This window comes from Acanthopagrus latus, chromosome 9, assembly GCF_904848185.1.
Source record: "Acanthopagrus latus isolate v.2019 chromosome 9, fAcaLat1.1, whole genome shotgun sequence".
NCBI lineage: Eukaryota > Metazoa > Chordata > Actinopteri > Spariformes > Sparidae > Acanthopagrus > Acanthopagrus latus.
Window position 1 is genome coordinate 16290604 of NC_051047.1, and position 16348 is coordinate 16306951.

The 16348-nt window shown below is 41.6% G+C and overlaps 1 protein-coding gene across 1 annotated transcript in view; it reads right to left on the bottom strand.

The window, feature by feature from the left end:
• tanc1b (tetratricopeptide repeat, ankyrin repeat and coiled-coil containing 1b) overlaps positions 1 to 16348 on the bottom strand; it is a 114534-nt gene that overhangs the window by 33431 nt on the left and 64755 nt on the right. Inside the window, exons 5-7 of the mRNA XM_037109662.1 lie at positions 15256 to 15389; positions 12743 to 12932; positions 9103 to 9441 (exon numbers count right to left, since the gene is read on the bottom strand). Coding sequence (XP_036965557.1) covers positions 9103 to 9441; positions 12743 to 12932; positions 15256 to 15389 — 663 coding nt within the window. The remainder of the gene's footprint in view (positions 1 to 9102; positions 9442 to 12742; positions 12933 to 15255; positions 15390 to 16348) is intronic.

A 16348-nucleotide genomic window follows, 5' to 3' on the forward strand; every position in this document is an offset into this window, starting at 1 on the left:
GCACACTGACAGCATTCAGCTGCTGAGCAGAGGGCTTGGCTGCCCCCCTCTCAGGAGCTCAGCCAGTCACAGCATCCCCAGCATTGGGCACTCGCTGACAGAAGGCTTTCCAGAGTGTCATCCTCCCTACGCATACACCTCTGTCCATGTGCTGCATGCATTCTGCACACACACAATATTTGGTAAGCGAGCAGCAGAGGGTGAGAAGGGAGTGGATTAGAGGAAATATAAATTGAAAACCAAGGCATTTAGAATCCAGTGGCTGATTACTGTTTGTAATGGGCAGCTACTGTAGCATTAATCAATGATCCTGGCAGGAGTGGGGCAGAAAAAGCAGGAGAGTCATAGAAGAGATGGACAGAAAATCTACCCTCTGCAGTAAATCCCCACTAAAGCCAATGACTGACACATGGAAGGGGTCTTTCCCTTGTTATCTTCTCCATTTTCTTTAAGATTTCTGAAGGGGAGAATGCAGAACCCCCATCCTACAACCAGACACATCTTTCTGCCCATGGGTCCAATAAGAAACCCAGCTTGACTTGCCTAAGTATTTTAATGCACACTCTCCTTCACTCCTGTCTGCGATAATGCATCCTGCACCATGAACATTTTTCCTTTCTGTTAGGTTATATCTCTTATTATCCGCAATCCTTCCAAGGCAAAGAATTCCCAAAGGACACCTTCACATCCCTCCAACCTCCCCTCTTCAATTCAGTTTCTGCTCTCAGCCTCAAGATTCCTTCCTGTTCTTGCACATCTCTTCTCATTGATACATATGATACCTTGAAGTCTTTGCTCGAAGTTACTTTGACACATTTGTGCAGCTTCAGACTGTGTTCAGATGAAAATGGGGTTCTTTTTCCCTTAGGCAGGTCCACCCTTTGATACCTTTAGCTGCGTGTTTCCCCTGACAGAACAGAGAAGAGGGCTGAGCTCCTCTGCACCATCCACTGCCCCCCTTATCTTCCTGGCTGGAAGTTCAGCAAATTCTCAAAAAAAATTAAAATAAAAAAAAAATAAATAAAAATGCACCGCAGAGTATTTGACTGCTATAACACAGATGGGAGTCCGATTCCCACAGTAGTAAGTGTGGAGGCGATAAGAACAAATCATCACTGTGATGATTATCTTAACATAATCTTGATAACAATTTGTCGTAACATTTAAGCATTGAGAACTATCAACCTGGACATATTTCAATAAGACATTTGTTATATCAACATGACATAGAGTCAAACAGATAAAAGATAATTATCCATCCACAGATATTACTGAAGTGTTTCATAAAGTGGTGGTGATTTTTGTTAATGTACAGGAAAGCCCTGTTTCATGCACACTCTAAGCAAGAACGTCACTATGCTTCTGTCATGCATCTACAGTAGATCAGTGGATCTTTTAATATGAAAAAGAATTATGATTGTGACGATTGTATTTTGGAGTTTGCCATAAATGGTGCTTTCATTAAGTTATTCTGTTTGCCATGCAGCATGCATTCATTTGTTGGGAGTGGTACGCTGGCTCAGAATACAAACTACCTGAGAGATTTAACTTGCTATAAAGAAAACATAAAGTGTCAGAGCAGTTGATGGCCAGTTCTGAGATCACTTCTATCAAGCTTTAAATAACTGAATAGAAATAAACACTAACATTTACAAAAAGGGAAAGGAAAAAGAAGATAAAAGGTGGACTAATAGTTCACTGTGTGTGCCACCATACTGCCGTGATGCCATGTATGTTTAAGTCTGTAAAACTGGGCCGGTTGGATCTTTCCCTGAGTCTCCCACTTGGAAAGCAAACTTTAAAACAACCCCTCTGTTGCAACAATGGTCATTATTTCAATGGATTGCAGCATAACATGTTGATATTTAGCAGGTATAATTTTTTTCCTAAAAGAAGCATGTTAGAATGTTAACAATTGCTTATCAAAGGGGATCTCACCCTTGACACGTGTCGTGAATTTCTGCACAAACTTTCCAGGAATTCATCCAGCAGTTGTCTAGGAATTATAATCTGCACCATGGTGAAGGATCAACCTGCCAAATCAGGTTGCTAGTGTGGTTAAAAAGCATATACTTACTATATAAAATAACTATGTTCTACACTGTAAATACTTAGAAGCACGAGAAAGAGCGAGAGTAGAGATTGGATTGGATTTTCTACACAAGAACATCATAGAGACATGGAGCATGAAGTCAGTCTTCACTGCAACCTCTATGCAAAGAGCTATAGCTAGTAAGAAAAGAGACTTAAATGAAGACATGCAGGATGCCATCGTAACAGTCATGTAGGTCCTCAACAACTACTGTATAACCTTATTCTCAATTGTGGGGGGGCTGTCAGTCAAACCTACCCAGATGGCTTGGTGGCAGAGAGTACTTAGCCAACACAGTCCCTTTGACACTAGACATTTGGTGAGTTTTCTGATGTGTCAATGGAGTGCCACAGAGCAGAATATTTAAATGACTCTTCAAAATGAAGCAGATTGATCTCTGCGCTGGTTTTTATTTTGTTCATGCTGTGACATAGAGGTACTGACAATTCTGAGAATGGACATTTTAAAATGTGACATTTCCAGAGAGCAGCAGCTTATGGATGGGTTATCTGTTCATTTTTGCTTTCTTTTCAGTCTGCAACCAAACAGATCGATGTCTACATTAAGGTGGAAGCCAAGGAGAATTCCTTGGCTACCTGAAGACATCACAAAGCATTGGCAAAGACAGGTCGACAAAAGTGACAGCCGACAATACCGTTTTGAAAAGTGGAGAAGACATGGGCATACAGATATCAGATAAAAGAGTTACATCATACCTTTTTGTTCCAGTCCTACAGAGACTACAGCAGATCAAATTTAAAAAGCCTTAACTTGTCTTCATGCTACAGTGCTGCGGCAGTTCAAAAAACATGATTTTTTAATTGAGAAAATTACTGCCTGACCTCCACAGCATCACTGAGTCACAGATGATGTTCACATGGACCAGATGGAGATGACTTCAGCTTTCTAATAAAAACACAGCTGCACAAACCGTACCTTGTCACTGTTCTCAAAGGTTTTGAAAGAGGAACAACATATCCTTGAAGTTGCTTGCAGCAGTCCATAGACTTGGGTCACACAGCCTAATAAAGGATCTTGGATCCATTATCATTAACACACAGCATGAGATTTCCCAGAAGATGAGAGGAATCTGGAGTAGAAACAAACATTGTGTGTGTACTGTACCTCAACTGGCTCAGACCACAAAGCTCTGTTGAATAGCAAAACACCACAGATGCATTGTAGCACCATTCCTGAGCCACAGTGACCCAAACTCAATCTCCCTGTCTGGGCAACCTGACCACAAGCAGCTCAAGCTAAGATTTCAAAACCATGGCATTCCAGTGGCCAGAACTAATATGGCCCTTTGACTCTGTAAGCCTTTTTTAAAAAGCTTAGCACAAATAACTCAAATATAGAATTCTTATTACGGAAGTATAATGGAGGAAAGAAAGGATTGAAAACATGAAGGAAGGAAGGAAACCATTTCATAAACTGTGTTTTTTTAGATGCATAAACATTCATGGTTGCTGCAAATTTGACATTTGAAAGTTACCATGTGGACAAAATGTTAGTCTTGCTAATGGGTTGACTACCTTGCTCAGACTGAAACATGAGGTCAACACTGCTCATGCTAACATCATTAAACACATTTAAATTATCCCTACACAAATTTGAAATCACATCTGACACAAAATGTTGGAGATTTTTTGTGGGTACCATAGATATATTGTCTTTACCTCTGTTTAATCGTTGAGTGGCGACATCATCTCAGGTAAACAGTGTTAAGATGTGAGTGGTACTACTAAAAATATTTAATGACTTGAACTGGGGAAGAAAACTGTTTTACTCTCTTCTCTTTTACTGAGTTTGTCTGGTGCAATTCACCTCGTCTGACCTGCAGGGTTGCTCATTCACATGATCAATGTTGATGGATAATTAATTGTGAATTATAAAACTCCACCACACACAAAAAGTATTAAGAATCAGAGCAAAACATTAGATATTATTGATTTAAATACTGTGAGTCAAACAAAGACATTGTTCAGAATGCCATTTATATCCCTACCAAAAAGAATCTTGCTTATTTGGTAAGAGCCGTCTCAGGAGGCTTTTCAGGCTGGGCTACAAACAGAGGACTGCATTATCAAGGGTGCTGTGAGGACATGAGAAAAATATTTTGTCCCCACATAGGTTCTTTGAAAACACAAAGTGCAGGAAGAAAAAAGGCCAGTAAGATTTCCTGGGCTTTCTAAAGTATATATCCCACACAGCCCTTGCATGTGGTCAGCTATGACATTTAAACAGTGTACATTTTGATATAAAAGGGATGATAAATGCCTGCGGTGCCTGTTGGGGGTTGCCTTTGTGACAACTTTTTAATAGTGCCTTACAAGAAAATATGGTTTATGAAGAATGGTGGCCAAGATAGCACCTCAGAGACAACTGACTAATGATGCAATGGCGAAGTGCTCCATAAGAGGCATCTGAATTCAGAGGTGACAGGTGGTGTAAGTTCCCACAGCGGGCCACGGACAGGCTAACCACAGTACGAATGTGTGTGTTCACAGAGGACGCGCAAATGACACTTCTGGGCAATATGCGGACATTCCTCTACATACATAGCTAACATTCTAGAGGGCCAGCTATACTTCTGTTGATTGGCAAGAGACAGATGGACAAAAACCACTCTGCCTCAAAGGAAATTTGTGCTGCAACCCTTAGCAACTTCATTTCTCTGAATCTCTGTATTCATTTTGTATTCAATATTTAATCAACTGTTATAAGAATAGTCCAGTGTTAATATGGGTGAAATAATACTGCACATTTTGTACTCTTTCTTTATTCTAGGCAATATCTAGGTATCTGTGTTGGGCAACTGGATGAATACATCAGCTATCAGCGTTTGGTTGAAATTAGCTGCTTTTGGGGGGTGATGGTTTTGGGTGGAATTTGGTCATTTTATTTAGCCAATTTAACGGTCTACTTCAGATGAAATAAGTGTGAGCCACTGCTCAGCGACAGACTCTTGTTCAGCTAACCCAGGAGCAAAAAGAGACCAGCAACTGCAGAGAGAGGCAGGATGAAGAAGCAGTGCGTAGAGCCAGAATATTTTCAAATGTAATTATGTGAATCAAGGATTTATTTCGACCAAACCAGAGTGACGAATGGAAAAGTGGAAAGACTAACCAAGACTGTTTTGGTCAGTGTGTTATGGTGTGTTAACAATGCAATTACATTTGTATTACATTTGTAAAAGAGTGAAACTTTGATTCAGATGGAGTATGGTTGTGTGCTCTTAGCTTTATTAGGCAAAAAAGGTGCAAGAATATTTATTTTCTTGTCTGTGTTAATCTTTCAGTGTGAAGTATGCAGTTCTCTCTAAAAACTGTTCAACAAAAAGTCATTGAAATCCATCCATCTATTTTCAACCACATAAATGCCGACAGGCTAGGTAAGGATGCCCACTGTTTCTTTTTCACAGCCACACACTCAAGCTCTTCCTAGAGGGATCCTGAGGTGTTCTCAGGCCAGGTCAAGCATGTATTCCCCCCGGCATGCTCCAATCCGTCCCAAAGTAGTTGAATACCTTGTGGACGCCTCCAGAGATGCCCGCACAACCCTAACCAGCTTTTTTGAGCTTTAAGAAGCATCTACTAAATTCTTCTCAGATGTCAGTGTTTCCCACACTGTACCTAAAGCTGTGCCACAACATCCTGCAAAAAGCTTAATTTTTATCATTTTTATCTGTGATCTATTTTTGGGGGTTGCTACTATGTACAATCTAGCAAGACTGTGAAAGAGAAGCTTTGCCTTTGTGCCTCGCTCCCTCTTCACCATGCATAGGGTCTGCATCAATGCCCACTCTACACAGGTCAGCCTGTGCAACTCATCCTCCATCTCACTCTCACCTTTCAAAAAGAACCCTGAGAGACTTGACCTCATTTAGAGCAGAAGCTACTCGCAACCCAATGGGAGCAATCTACCGTTTTGAAGGAGAGAACTATCGTCTGAGAACTGGTGGTGCTGATTCCTTCTTTTCTTTATTTAATACTCTTGGGATATTTACTCCCATGACAATGACAACATACAGCCTCTATCTTTCATTTGAGTTATGTCCTGGTAACCTGCAGTACCACAAGGACCATTAGGTAGCTAAGTGGCATTGTGTTGGAAAAGTGAGTCAATGAGAAACGTGGTGTAAGCACACTCATGATGATTAATTGCTGCTTTGAGGTGTTAATGTATAGCACAAAGTAATGAACCAAAAGTTTTTGGGTTTTTTTACCCTTGGCATCTTCTAGGTGGTAGTGATGGAGTGATCATTTATCTGCTTTTATCAAATTACAATTATAATTAAGGGCTATACTTTTGAGTATAATACATTTATTTAGAAACGTATCTTTTTAATCCCTGGGCAGTGTAATCACAGCTACAATAGAAGCATAAAACACATTAACAAAAATACGAACAGCAATACTACACATATGGCATAGGACACTGAGACAATTAAAAACAAGGATTAGAATACGTAAAAAAAAAAAAGAAGAAGAAGCATGCTACAGGATATTTTTATGGTCCCACACTTGAATGTCTTTAAACTATGATTTTAAATTTCTTTTATCTTGAGTGAAATTACCAATCCCTCTGGGTTTGAACATTGTTGGAAATATTTGGGATAATGCAAGTACACAACTCAACCAAATATAAAACCTATAACCTTGGTTGTCATTATCCAATGTGCTGGCTCAGAGGGCCACACAACTGAAAATAGTTAGAGACGTTCTGGCACAGTGAATGAATGCACTTATGATGAATGCATTCCTGTTTGTTTTGTACAATGCTCCACTGGTTGCTCCGACCTGATTCAGTAATTGCCTCTTTAGTAACAATATATCTTCTTTTTTGAAAACAGTTTCCTTGAGCATCTACTGAAAAGAGTCACTGTCCCTGGCACACCCCGACACCAATGCAGATCGGTTTGGGCCATAAATGAAGCTCTCTCACCGCGTCCTTGATGTCCTCTCTCAGGGCCTTGCCACACGGTGTAAAATCTAAGGTGTGAATTCTGCAGGTCCCTAGAGGGCCACGCTGTATAACTATGACATCAGCCCATAAACCTTTGGCGCACACAGGAGGACAAGATTACACGCAAACTGGCAAATATTTCCTGGGCTGTTAGCTTTATGAGCCGGTGTGTGTCTGTGCTGGTCAGGTTTATGTCAGCGGCAAAATAATGATGCGATGTAAAAGAGTGGAACAGTAGAATGGTCACTGAACAGGCGCGTTCAGCACAATGCCGTGTACCACTTTATGGTTACAATGTGAGCACAGATTCAACCCCGGGCTGGAGAAACAATACCAAAGCTATGACATGTCCACTGAGAACAGGCTATGCATCAAATGTGTGGTATTTATCTGCATTATTTCTTATTCACTCTCCATCTTCCTCTCCAGTGTGTTAAAGAAAGCAATGCAATGACAATTGTGGCAAACAGAATAAGCAAATTACTTTCAGCAGATAGGTGTGCTACTTGCTGGGCTTTGAGACAAATATACTTCCTTTTCATTGCTTTGAATTTGCTTGGCAGATGCTTTCGTTCATGGCAATTTACAATAAGTGCATTCAAACTACCTAGATGTCATCTAAGAGAAAATTACTGTGATGGGGCATGAGTGAATAGTTACTGTGTTCTCTCAGAGTCAAACCAAGCCTATTTTGCAAGAACAGTAAAGCATTTGAACTTCAGCACACTGGCAGATGTGGCATCCAGGTGAAACAGGTAAAACTCTCCTTCACTTTGACTCGGCTCTGTCAGACCAAATTCCATCTGTGTTTTCATGGTTCTTCCTTTCCCATTTCTGCCCAGTCTGCCCCTGCTTTTGTAAGTGAAATTGATTTAGTTTGTTAAGAACTAAAACATAACTAAGTCTTTTACTTCCGATTATGATGTCTTAACACGACATAGTACACCTCTAACATACAGTTAATCTGCTCCACAAACTGCTACCCTAACCTCTTCACCTTTTACATAACTACTCAGGTTCTTTACCCTTTTATATACAACTCATGTTCTAGTCTGCAATTACTATAACAAGCAAATGTTTAGCTCATGTCCTCTATGTTTACATTGCTGTTATTTCTAGTGTCTAGTCAGCCCAACAGAAAGCATGTGCACCATGTTCCCCTGGGCATGGAGTAAGATAAACAGCATGTGATTTCAAGTACAATTTGCGGAGAAGATTGCTGGTGGTTTCACAGTTTGGCTGAACATTAAAATCCAACAACTGTCCTAAATGTGTCCCAAGGGTAAAACTCAGCTGAAAATAATAGTTCACAAATACCATTTCAACCATGAATCATCACTCATTCAGAGAAGGCTGGATTTTTGCTGCATCAACTTGGTCTGAATTCAGCTGCGGACTGAAGTTTTAAAGGAAGATGTAAAACTAATAGTGCCAAGGTCAAAGGCAGCAACAGCAGAAACAGAGGGAGGTGGTGTGAAAGAGATCTGCGAATGGAAAAAGGGGGAATGAGAAGAGGGGAAAAGGGGGTAGCAAGCGAGGGATATCAACAACTGTGACAGCTGTGTGGACATGGCGAGCTGAGCCATAACAGGGAGGTTCTAGGGCTGGAATGCAGAACAGATCAGCCAGACAGCGGCTTGCACTTAGGTCTGAGGCACAACATACAACAGCTGGCTAATCCCAAACTTCTGTGTCAAAACGCCACAATCTTGCACAGCCCGGCTTCTGAAAAACATCTTATTCCCTCTATATCTACCCAGGCTCCTTCAGGTCTGTGACTGTCACTCGCTGGGACTAGAACTGACACAACACTTGTCAGCCTCAGGCACAAGTCATATCATAGCATCACAATCTTAAAATGACAGACAGACAGCCAAGCACAGAGTCACTGTACTATCAGCATAACAAACGGTTACTAGGCTACCATTAGACAACTTAAGTTAAATGTTTCATGTAATGCTAAAAGGAAAAGGTATACACATCCATTCCGTTGCACAGAAGACATCCAGATGTCAAAGGCTCACAAATCAAAGGGCTCCTACCTGCTACAGAGTTCGGCCTCGGCATCATGAGGGAAGAAGTCGCCTGTGGTGGGTATGGGACTGGTCCCTCAGGTGAGTGACTTGGAGGCTGTGGTGCCCCTGCTGATGTGTTGGACTGCTGCTGCAGCTGCTGTTGTTGCTGCTGGTCTGTCCTGGACGGGGTGTCAGCTGGTGTTGCGTTGGCACTGTTGGAGTCTTCTTCAGCCACAGGGGAGCAGGTGTCTGCCCGCACACTCTGTGCCAGGCCATGGCGCCCGCTGCCCCTCAGGCTGCCATCCTTACTCCACTCCAGGCTGGAGCCGCTGCGGTCATCGTTCTCTGAAGAACTGGTGATGGTGGCTGAGAGGAGATGAAAACAGAGAGAGGATTAGAGCAAGCGAGGGAGGTAAGATAAGCGCAGGAGGGAAGAAATGTGAGTAAAGTCGTTCGTGTGCTATGAACATTTATCTTGTCTTCATCTCAAGTGAGATACTGAGCTGTAATGGAACTTTTAATAACTACATGCTTCTCCTCATTGCCTTTATCAACCCTGTTCACCACCTGATTTTATATTTACAGACACAGTCTTCATCAGAATTCATTTCCTGAGCTCAGACACTATGTCGATGAGAATCCAATATCATACAGCGCACTGCGACTGGATGCTGTACTATGAACCAAATTACACTCAACCACATAAAAAAATGAAAGATCAGGGTGGAGCACAAGCCTCTAGTATTTTTTGCATCCAGACAGGTGTTTTGCTAACACAAGACTAAATCCTTTAATCTGTCCTCAGGCCAACCCGACCATCTAATACGATCTAAAAACAAAAAACAAAAACTGTGTGGAGGGCCAGAGCAGCACAATGACAGGCAGCTGGATACAGACACATCAGCACAGTCAGGGGACTGGAACTGACTGGCCAGCTGGCTGTGTTTGCATCACACACTCTTAATCTGGATTTCATAATGCTGCAGCACGTTGCATCATCATCACTATCACTAATCTAACACATCCTGGATCTTGTGACTCCCATGCTGTTTACCTAGGCAAATATGAAGTCATTCATGACACCTGTCACACATCCCCTGCTCTGAGCACAGCAAAGTGATTGGTTATTTGGTTGAATTATAGCCCCTGTGAATAAAAAAAAATATATTACCATATGCAGAGCTGAACATGGTCATTGCTTTAGGGGCCTGTTTAAGTCCTTTTCCATGCACTTCATGCAGAAAGTCCTGTGGGAACTGTATGGAAATGTTGCAAAGTCCCCCCAGTTCCACCAAGGAGCTTTTAAGGCAGTACAAAGCCAAATTAATGTGCTTTTGAAATCAGAGTGAGAGTCAAAACTTCAAAGAACAGGGAACATTAATCTCAGGCTGGAATCTGACTTGTACACACAACATAGCTTTGTTCTTTTCCCTGCTTGCGCGGTCTTATCGAGGCGGGTGGGTGGGATGTTGTAGGACTGATGTCACATTGTGTCGTTCTCTCGCAAAATAAATCTTGATTTGACACAAGCAAAGTAGCTTTAAGATGAGATAGACTTCAACAAATGCAACGTGACTGCTCGTCTCACCCTGTGTGGCAGCATGTCAATGCTTGATGCTGAAAGATTATATATCAGAGCTTCCATAAATTATTTAGCATCTAGCTGTGATATTGCTCTGGGGAACAGAATGACTGACTCTTGATAATCAGTTATGTCAACTCTGCAGTATTGGAAATCCAAATTGTTTTGTTATATCTGGCTTTGGCAACACTGTGGAACAATCATGTCAGTCTTTTACCTTAAATAATCACAAAATGTATGTTATGTAAGTTATTTCAGACAGGGATATGGAAAATGAACCCCCCCCAAAAAAAAGATAATCTACCAGCGCCTTCAGATTCAAGTTCAACTGAGGACAACTGCAAAATCATACAGTGACAATCTGCTATTGATTGTAACACTCAAAACATGATGTACAACTCAAAACATGTCTTCAGAATGAATTTCTAACTATTGTATCGCCACTGAAAGCTTTTTGAGTAGAAACAGCGGACAGATTAATACATGAATAGACTACGTCACATTCCTGTCAGCTTGTGCAAATCCCCAGATGTCTTACAGAGCTATTACAGGAGATATTATACAACGTCAAACTGTGGCTGCTGTCACCTCAATGCACCCTCATACCGGAACAGCTCTATACAAACCCAATAAGTGAGAAATGGTGGAGGATGAATCAACCGTGACACAAATTCTATTCAGTCCCGCGAAAAATCAAATGGGTTTAACAAAATGATGAATGATGAATGGCACCACGCAGGTGAGACTTTTCTCTCAATCAAGCAAGTGCAAACGAGGTAATTGCAATTCTGGGCTCACAAATTAGGAAATAGAAGAGCTTCATGGGAAATAGTGTAATAAGTGATCATAATGCAGTAAGTGTGTGCTAGGGGATGCTGAAGGTTCCACTGTGCAGGATAAATGCCAAAAGAAGAATAAAAACACTAAAGGGAGGTCAGCAGAGCCTATGATTTTATCAGACCTAGAAACTAATGTAGCCACTGGTAAGCTGCAGCTACTAATGCTCCTAAACTATTGATGCACTGTGCCTGGTTTCCAGTTGGATCTGCAGCTGACTTGGCTCATCACTGGCATTCCTAATATGGCTGCTCATCATTTTGGCAAAGGCTCCACAGGTGGTTTTTAACTGCAGTAAAGTCAGTTTTGAAGATTGCTTTTTAACAAACGGTGCTTTGTGTTATGTGTGTTAGGATATTGATGTCTGTTGGTGGTTTATTTTTGCATCATGATGTACAATTCAAGACAATTTCCTCAAACAGAAATACATAAAACAGTTAACCATTTTCACCATTTCCACCTCTGGTCTCCATGTGGATAGCTTTAAGCTGCTAAAGTAAAGGTGCCTTGTGGCATTTTCTCATTAACGAAGTTATGTTTACATGCAGTGTTACTCACACTTATTCACTCAAGTGTTACTCACATGCATTGTGTGAATCCTCAAGACTTGACAAGGGTGACAAATGCATTTGCCTCCTCATCAAACATTTCCAAGGGTCTATTCTGAATCCTGTTTTGTTTAGATCCATGTTTGATTGTTTGTTGATCTGTTTTACTCACTTTTTTGGCTCATTATCGCAGCTAATAGTGTAAACACAACAGCAACAATGCCCCTTGCATCAAATCTTGTGTTGCCACATGTGCAATAAACAAAAAACAAAACTAGATTTGGAAAGGTAAATGTATCTTCTGTGAAATTAATGCTATCATATTGACATGTATGATTGGAATGAATAATCCCCAGTGAGAAACATGCTGTCCTCACTTATATTTTTTACAATATTACATTATTAGATTTATTAAGTACAGAGGCCTGATCACCTGAAACTCAATATCATCAAAACCTTTGGTCACAAACTTGAGAAAAATTCCATCGTTCATTCTTGAGTCCAAGTGGACATTTGTGCCAGAAATGCCCTCAATAAGTTAATGGAAGGGTCAGTTCCCAGGTCAGGTCAGAGGGACATTGATGAAAAAGACTCCACAGATTATCTTCAAGCAAGGACATGTTGCCTCTAATCTCACCAAGTTTTCATGGATCAAACAAGTTGCTACTTCTGTATGATTATGAAGTGGGCTATTTCTCACCTATGATCCCACTGTCCTTGCTCTCGAGTGTGGAGCTGGGGCTTGTGATGGTTCCACAGGGGCTGGAGCGGCTGAGAGGGGGGCGACTGGTCGTGCTGTTGAGCGTGGAGCATGGGCTGTCAGTGCTGGGAGATGCCGTGCTGCTGGTGAGTGTAGAGCAGGGACTGATACCCTGGCTAGTCACAGAGCACTGAGGAGAGGGGGGACAGAGAAAAGGGTTAAGGTACACCAAGAATGTGCTCTACTAATCAAACCTGTCAATGAAGTATGAAATCAACTCAACGGCTGGCAACTTTTTCACATTTTTTCAGCGTGACCAGCAAAAAAACACAACAAAAAATAATTTTCCAACCTTATTTGGAAGGAGAATTGAGAAAGCTATAAAGGCTGATTTGATCAGAGTTTTCTGCCTATTTGAACTGGATCATGTGAAAGCAATGCCAAATAAAATTCCTCCCAAATAAACAAGCCTTTCACATGCGAGCATGACACAAAAGCCGAAGGGCAAAAGCCCTGTAAACGGAGAAAGGCTTGAAAATTACACACTCATATGTCTGGAGCAACTATAAAAAGCCTGAAGAGAAATTCACAAGGGAAGATGTCTACACTTTGTTGTGACACAAAAGATACCTTTCTCATGCCATCAAGCCTGTCTGACAAGCATACAGCAGCTGAAGCTTTGTTTGAGCTAACTGACAAGCGTAGAAATCCAAATTAAAGCTGGTTTGTCCTGTTTCGCCATCTTCGTTCAACTGTACTCTGATTACAAACAATATACTGTAGCTCCAGAAGCTCATCGTTTTCCCACTATAAGAAGAACTAAAGCTTTCAAGCACAATGATACAGCCTGATTGTCACTCAGTAAGTTCTGAACCGACTCCTTTCTCATCATGCTTCATTCACATTCCAGTGAATTCAGCATGCTTTCATTTTCAACACAGGGGGGTTTCTTTAGCAGGCTCATTGCTATCTCTACAGTTACCAAACAAAAATATTACATAAATATTACATAAAAATAAATATTCCAGGTCATAATCATAATCAACCCCTTATTCTCAAAACTACAGCTTTCTTACAGATGTGTTGCTGCTTGAGGGGCTTTTACCCATATTTGGCTTCTCAAACAAACTACTCCAATTAAAATCTCACATTCAACCTGAACTCAAACATCCTAAACCTGTTTCTGAGGTGCTTTTCACACACTGTATATTGTTACTGCACTAAAATCTTTGAGGATAATGGAACTAACCTCAGTACATACTACACATAAATAGTGCTTATAAGTATAAGCGTGTCAATTAATCAAAACTTCGTCCTCCATAAAAGATTACAGTGTTTCAAAATAAACAGATAATGTGGGATTTTTCCAATGCAAAAAATGAATATTCATTCAGACGGATTTCACAAAATATGAGTACGACTAACCAATGCTTCACCAGTTTGAGTGAGAGGTGGGACTAACCTCTTATTTGACATCTACTCATTCACTAGCAAGCTAGAGGAATCCAAACAGATGAATAGAAGGGATGTTACATACCCTAGCCATTAACAACTTGTAGAATACCAACTGCCTAACAATTATTTTTTCTCCCACCTGTTTTTTGAGACAGCACGCCAATAGGTTTTTGCATGGCAATGCAGCCCAAGCTTCTTCCAACTAACAAGTCACAGTGAGAGCCAAACAGCTTACTGGCATTGAATAATTTACTGTAGGGCACAAGTAAAAACAACATGCTGAGTTAATAGACATGTTGTAAAACAGCAGTATGGAGGAAAAGAGAATTGTTGGCAGATGCTCATCCATAGCTGAAACACACCTTCATCCACACAAACAAACACAAAGACAAAACCATTACACTGTCACCTTTACTGACATCTCAACTAATGAGACACCTCATAAAATACTTTGTTATTCTTTTTCCTTTTTTCAGCCGCTTCAGTGTCAAAACGTGTCCAAGACACAAGATACATGAGGGAAGCATAGCATGCGCTGCTCCACTCTTCACATGGTCCCCAGCTTAATTAGCAGAGCCAAACAAAGTGAGGCTCAGACCTAACATAACTCTATTTCTGGACCCGGGCTTAGACGCTCTTGTTACATACTCAAGAGCCCCTGGAATTTTACTCAAGTTACTGGGAGACTCACACACCGCGCTGGAGAGCTCGCACTGAAATAAAAGCACCACATTTCTTTAAAAATATGCAGTTCCTTTCTTTAAAACATCTTTAACATCTCAAAACAGTTTGACAGTTACCGTTGTTTGTTGCGGCAAAAAAGTAATCCCCTGGGTTGCCTCCTAAATCCCCATCCGAAGATAACACACAGGGGGAAAATTGAATCAAGTGCCAACAAAAAAAATCCATTCTTCTGTAACACTGTCGCAACTTCTCTCTGCTTCTCATCCTCTCCCTCTCTCCCCTATCTCTCTATCTGTGTGCTGCAGCAGCAGCAGAGGCAGCAGCTGCTGTTGGAAGAGAGGGGGAGTTGGAGGGGAGGGAGAAAATTAAAATACCTTCTTTTCATTCTTGTCGTCCATAGGTATGCGTGCCGTACCCGGGATCCCTTCTCCTAGTAAAAAGCCCAGCCTTGTCATCAGTTCCTGAGTGGCAGGAGAGGAGGAGCTTGGCTGTTTCTCTGCTTGCAGCTCTAGAGAAGAGATATAGAAAGAGAGAGAGAGAGAGAGAGAGAGAGAGAGAGAGAGAGAGAGAGAGAGAGAGAGAGAGAGAGAGAGAGAGACAGAGAGACAGACAGAGAGAGAGAGAGAGAGAGAGAGAGAGAGAGAGAGAGAGAGAGAGAGAGAGAGAGAGAGAGACTCAACGTTAGTGGGCAGATTCCCTCTCTCCGCTGGATGGCCCACACAGGGCCACTCTGCCTGCCCTGCCCTCCTCTCGGCTCTGCTCTGAAATGCTATGCTGCACTCTCCAGCTGCTGCTGATGTGGTGCAGACCGAGAGAGGGGGAGGAAAGAAGAGCAAGGGAGTGAGAGAGAGAGAGAGAGAGTGGGTTAGCGAGTGTGGCAGGGGCTCTGGTGTCTGTGTTAGTGTGTTCTAAGTGTCTGAATACATGTGAATGTCCAGCATTGTTAAGAAAGCAGAAACTGTGTGTGTCCTGCAACATGCCTCAAGTGCCAATTCCAGAGCTTTCTGGTTGTTTACAGCTCTCATTCATAGAGCCTCTGAATATCAATGAGTAGACATGGGTCTTTCTCCAACACAGCTTAAACTGTCTGCAGGCTTCACTCCCAAGCCTCCGTAGTTGTTTAGTGTGCCATTTCAAGGTCTGCAGTCAACTTGCAATCTTTTCTGTTTATGTTTCAACCCTCCAAAAAAGTGAAGGGAAAGATTGCACTTCAACAACCACCTGTGCTGAAAACCCAAAAAGTGTATTTCATCATCTATACATATACCATGTAACTCAGTTATGTATGTGGTAAATTAATTAAGGTAGCTGAGAGAGAATAGACAGTATTATCGACAGACAGACACACAGATGGAGGGAGAGAGGGGAGCAGATGTCCAAGGTACTGTACAAAAGCTTATTATACAGCTCTCTGTCAGCACCTTTCGCTCCTCTCTCCTTCATTTTCTCCTTTACCCTCCTTCTTCC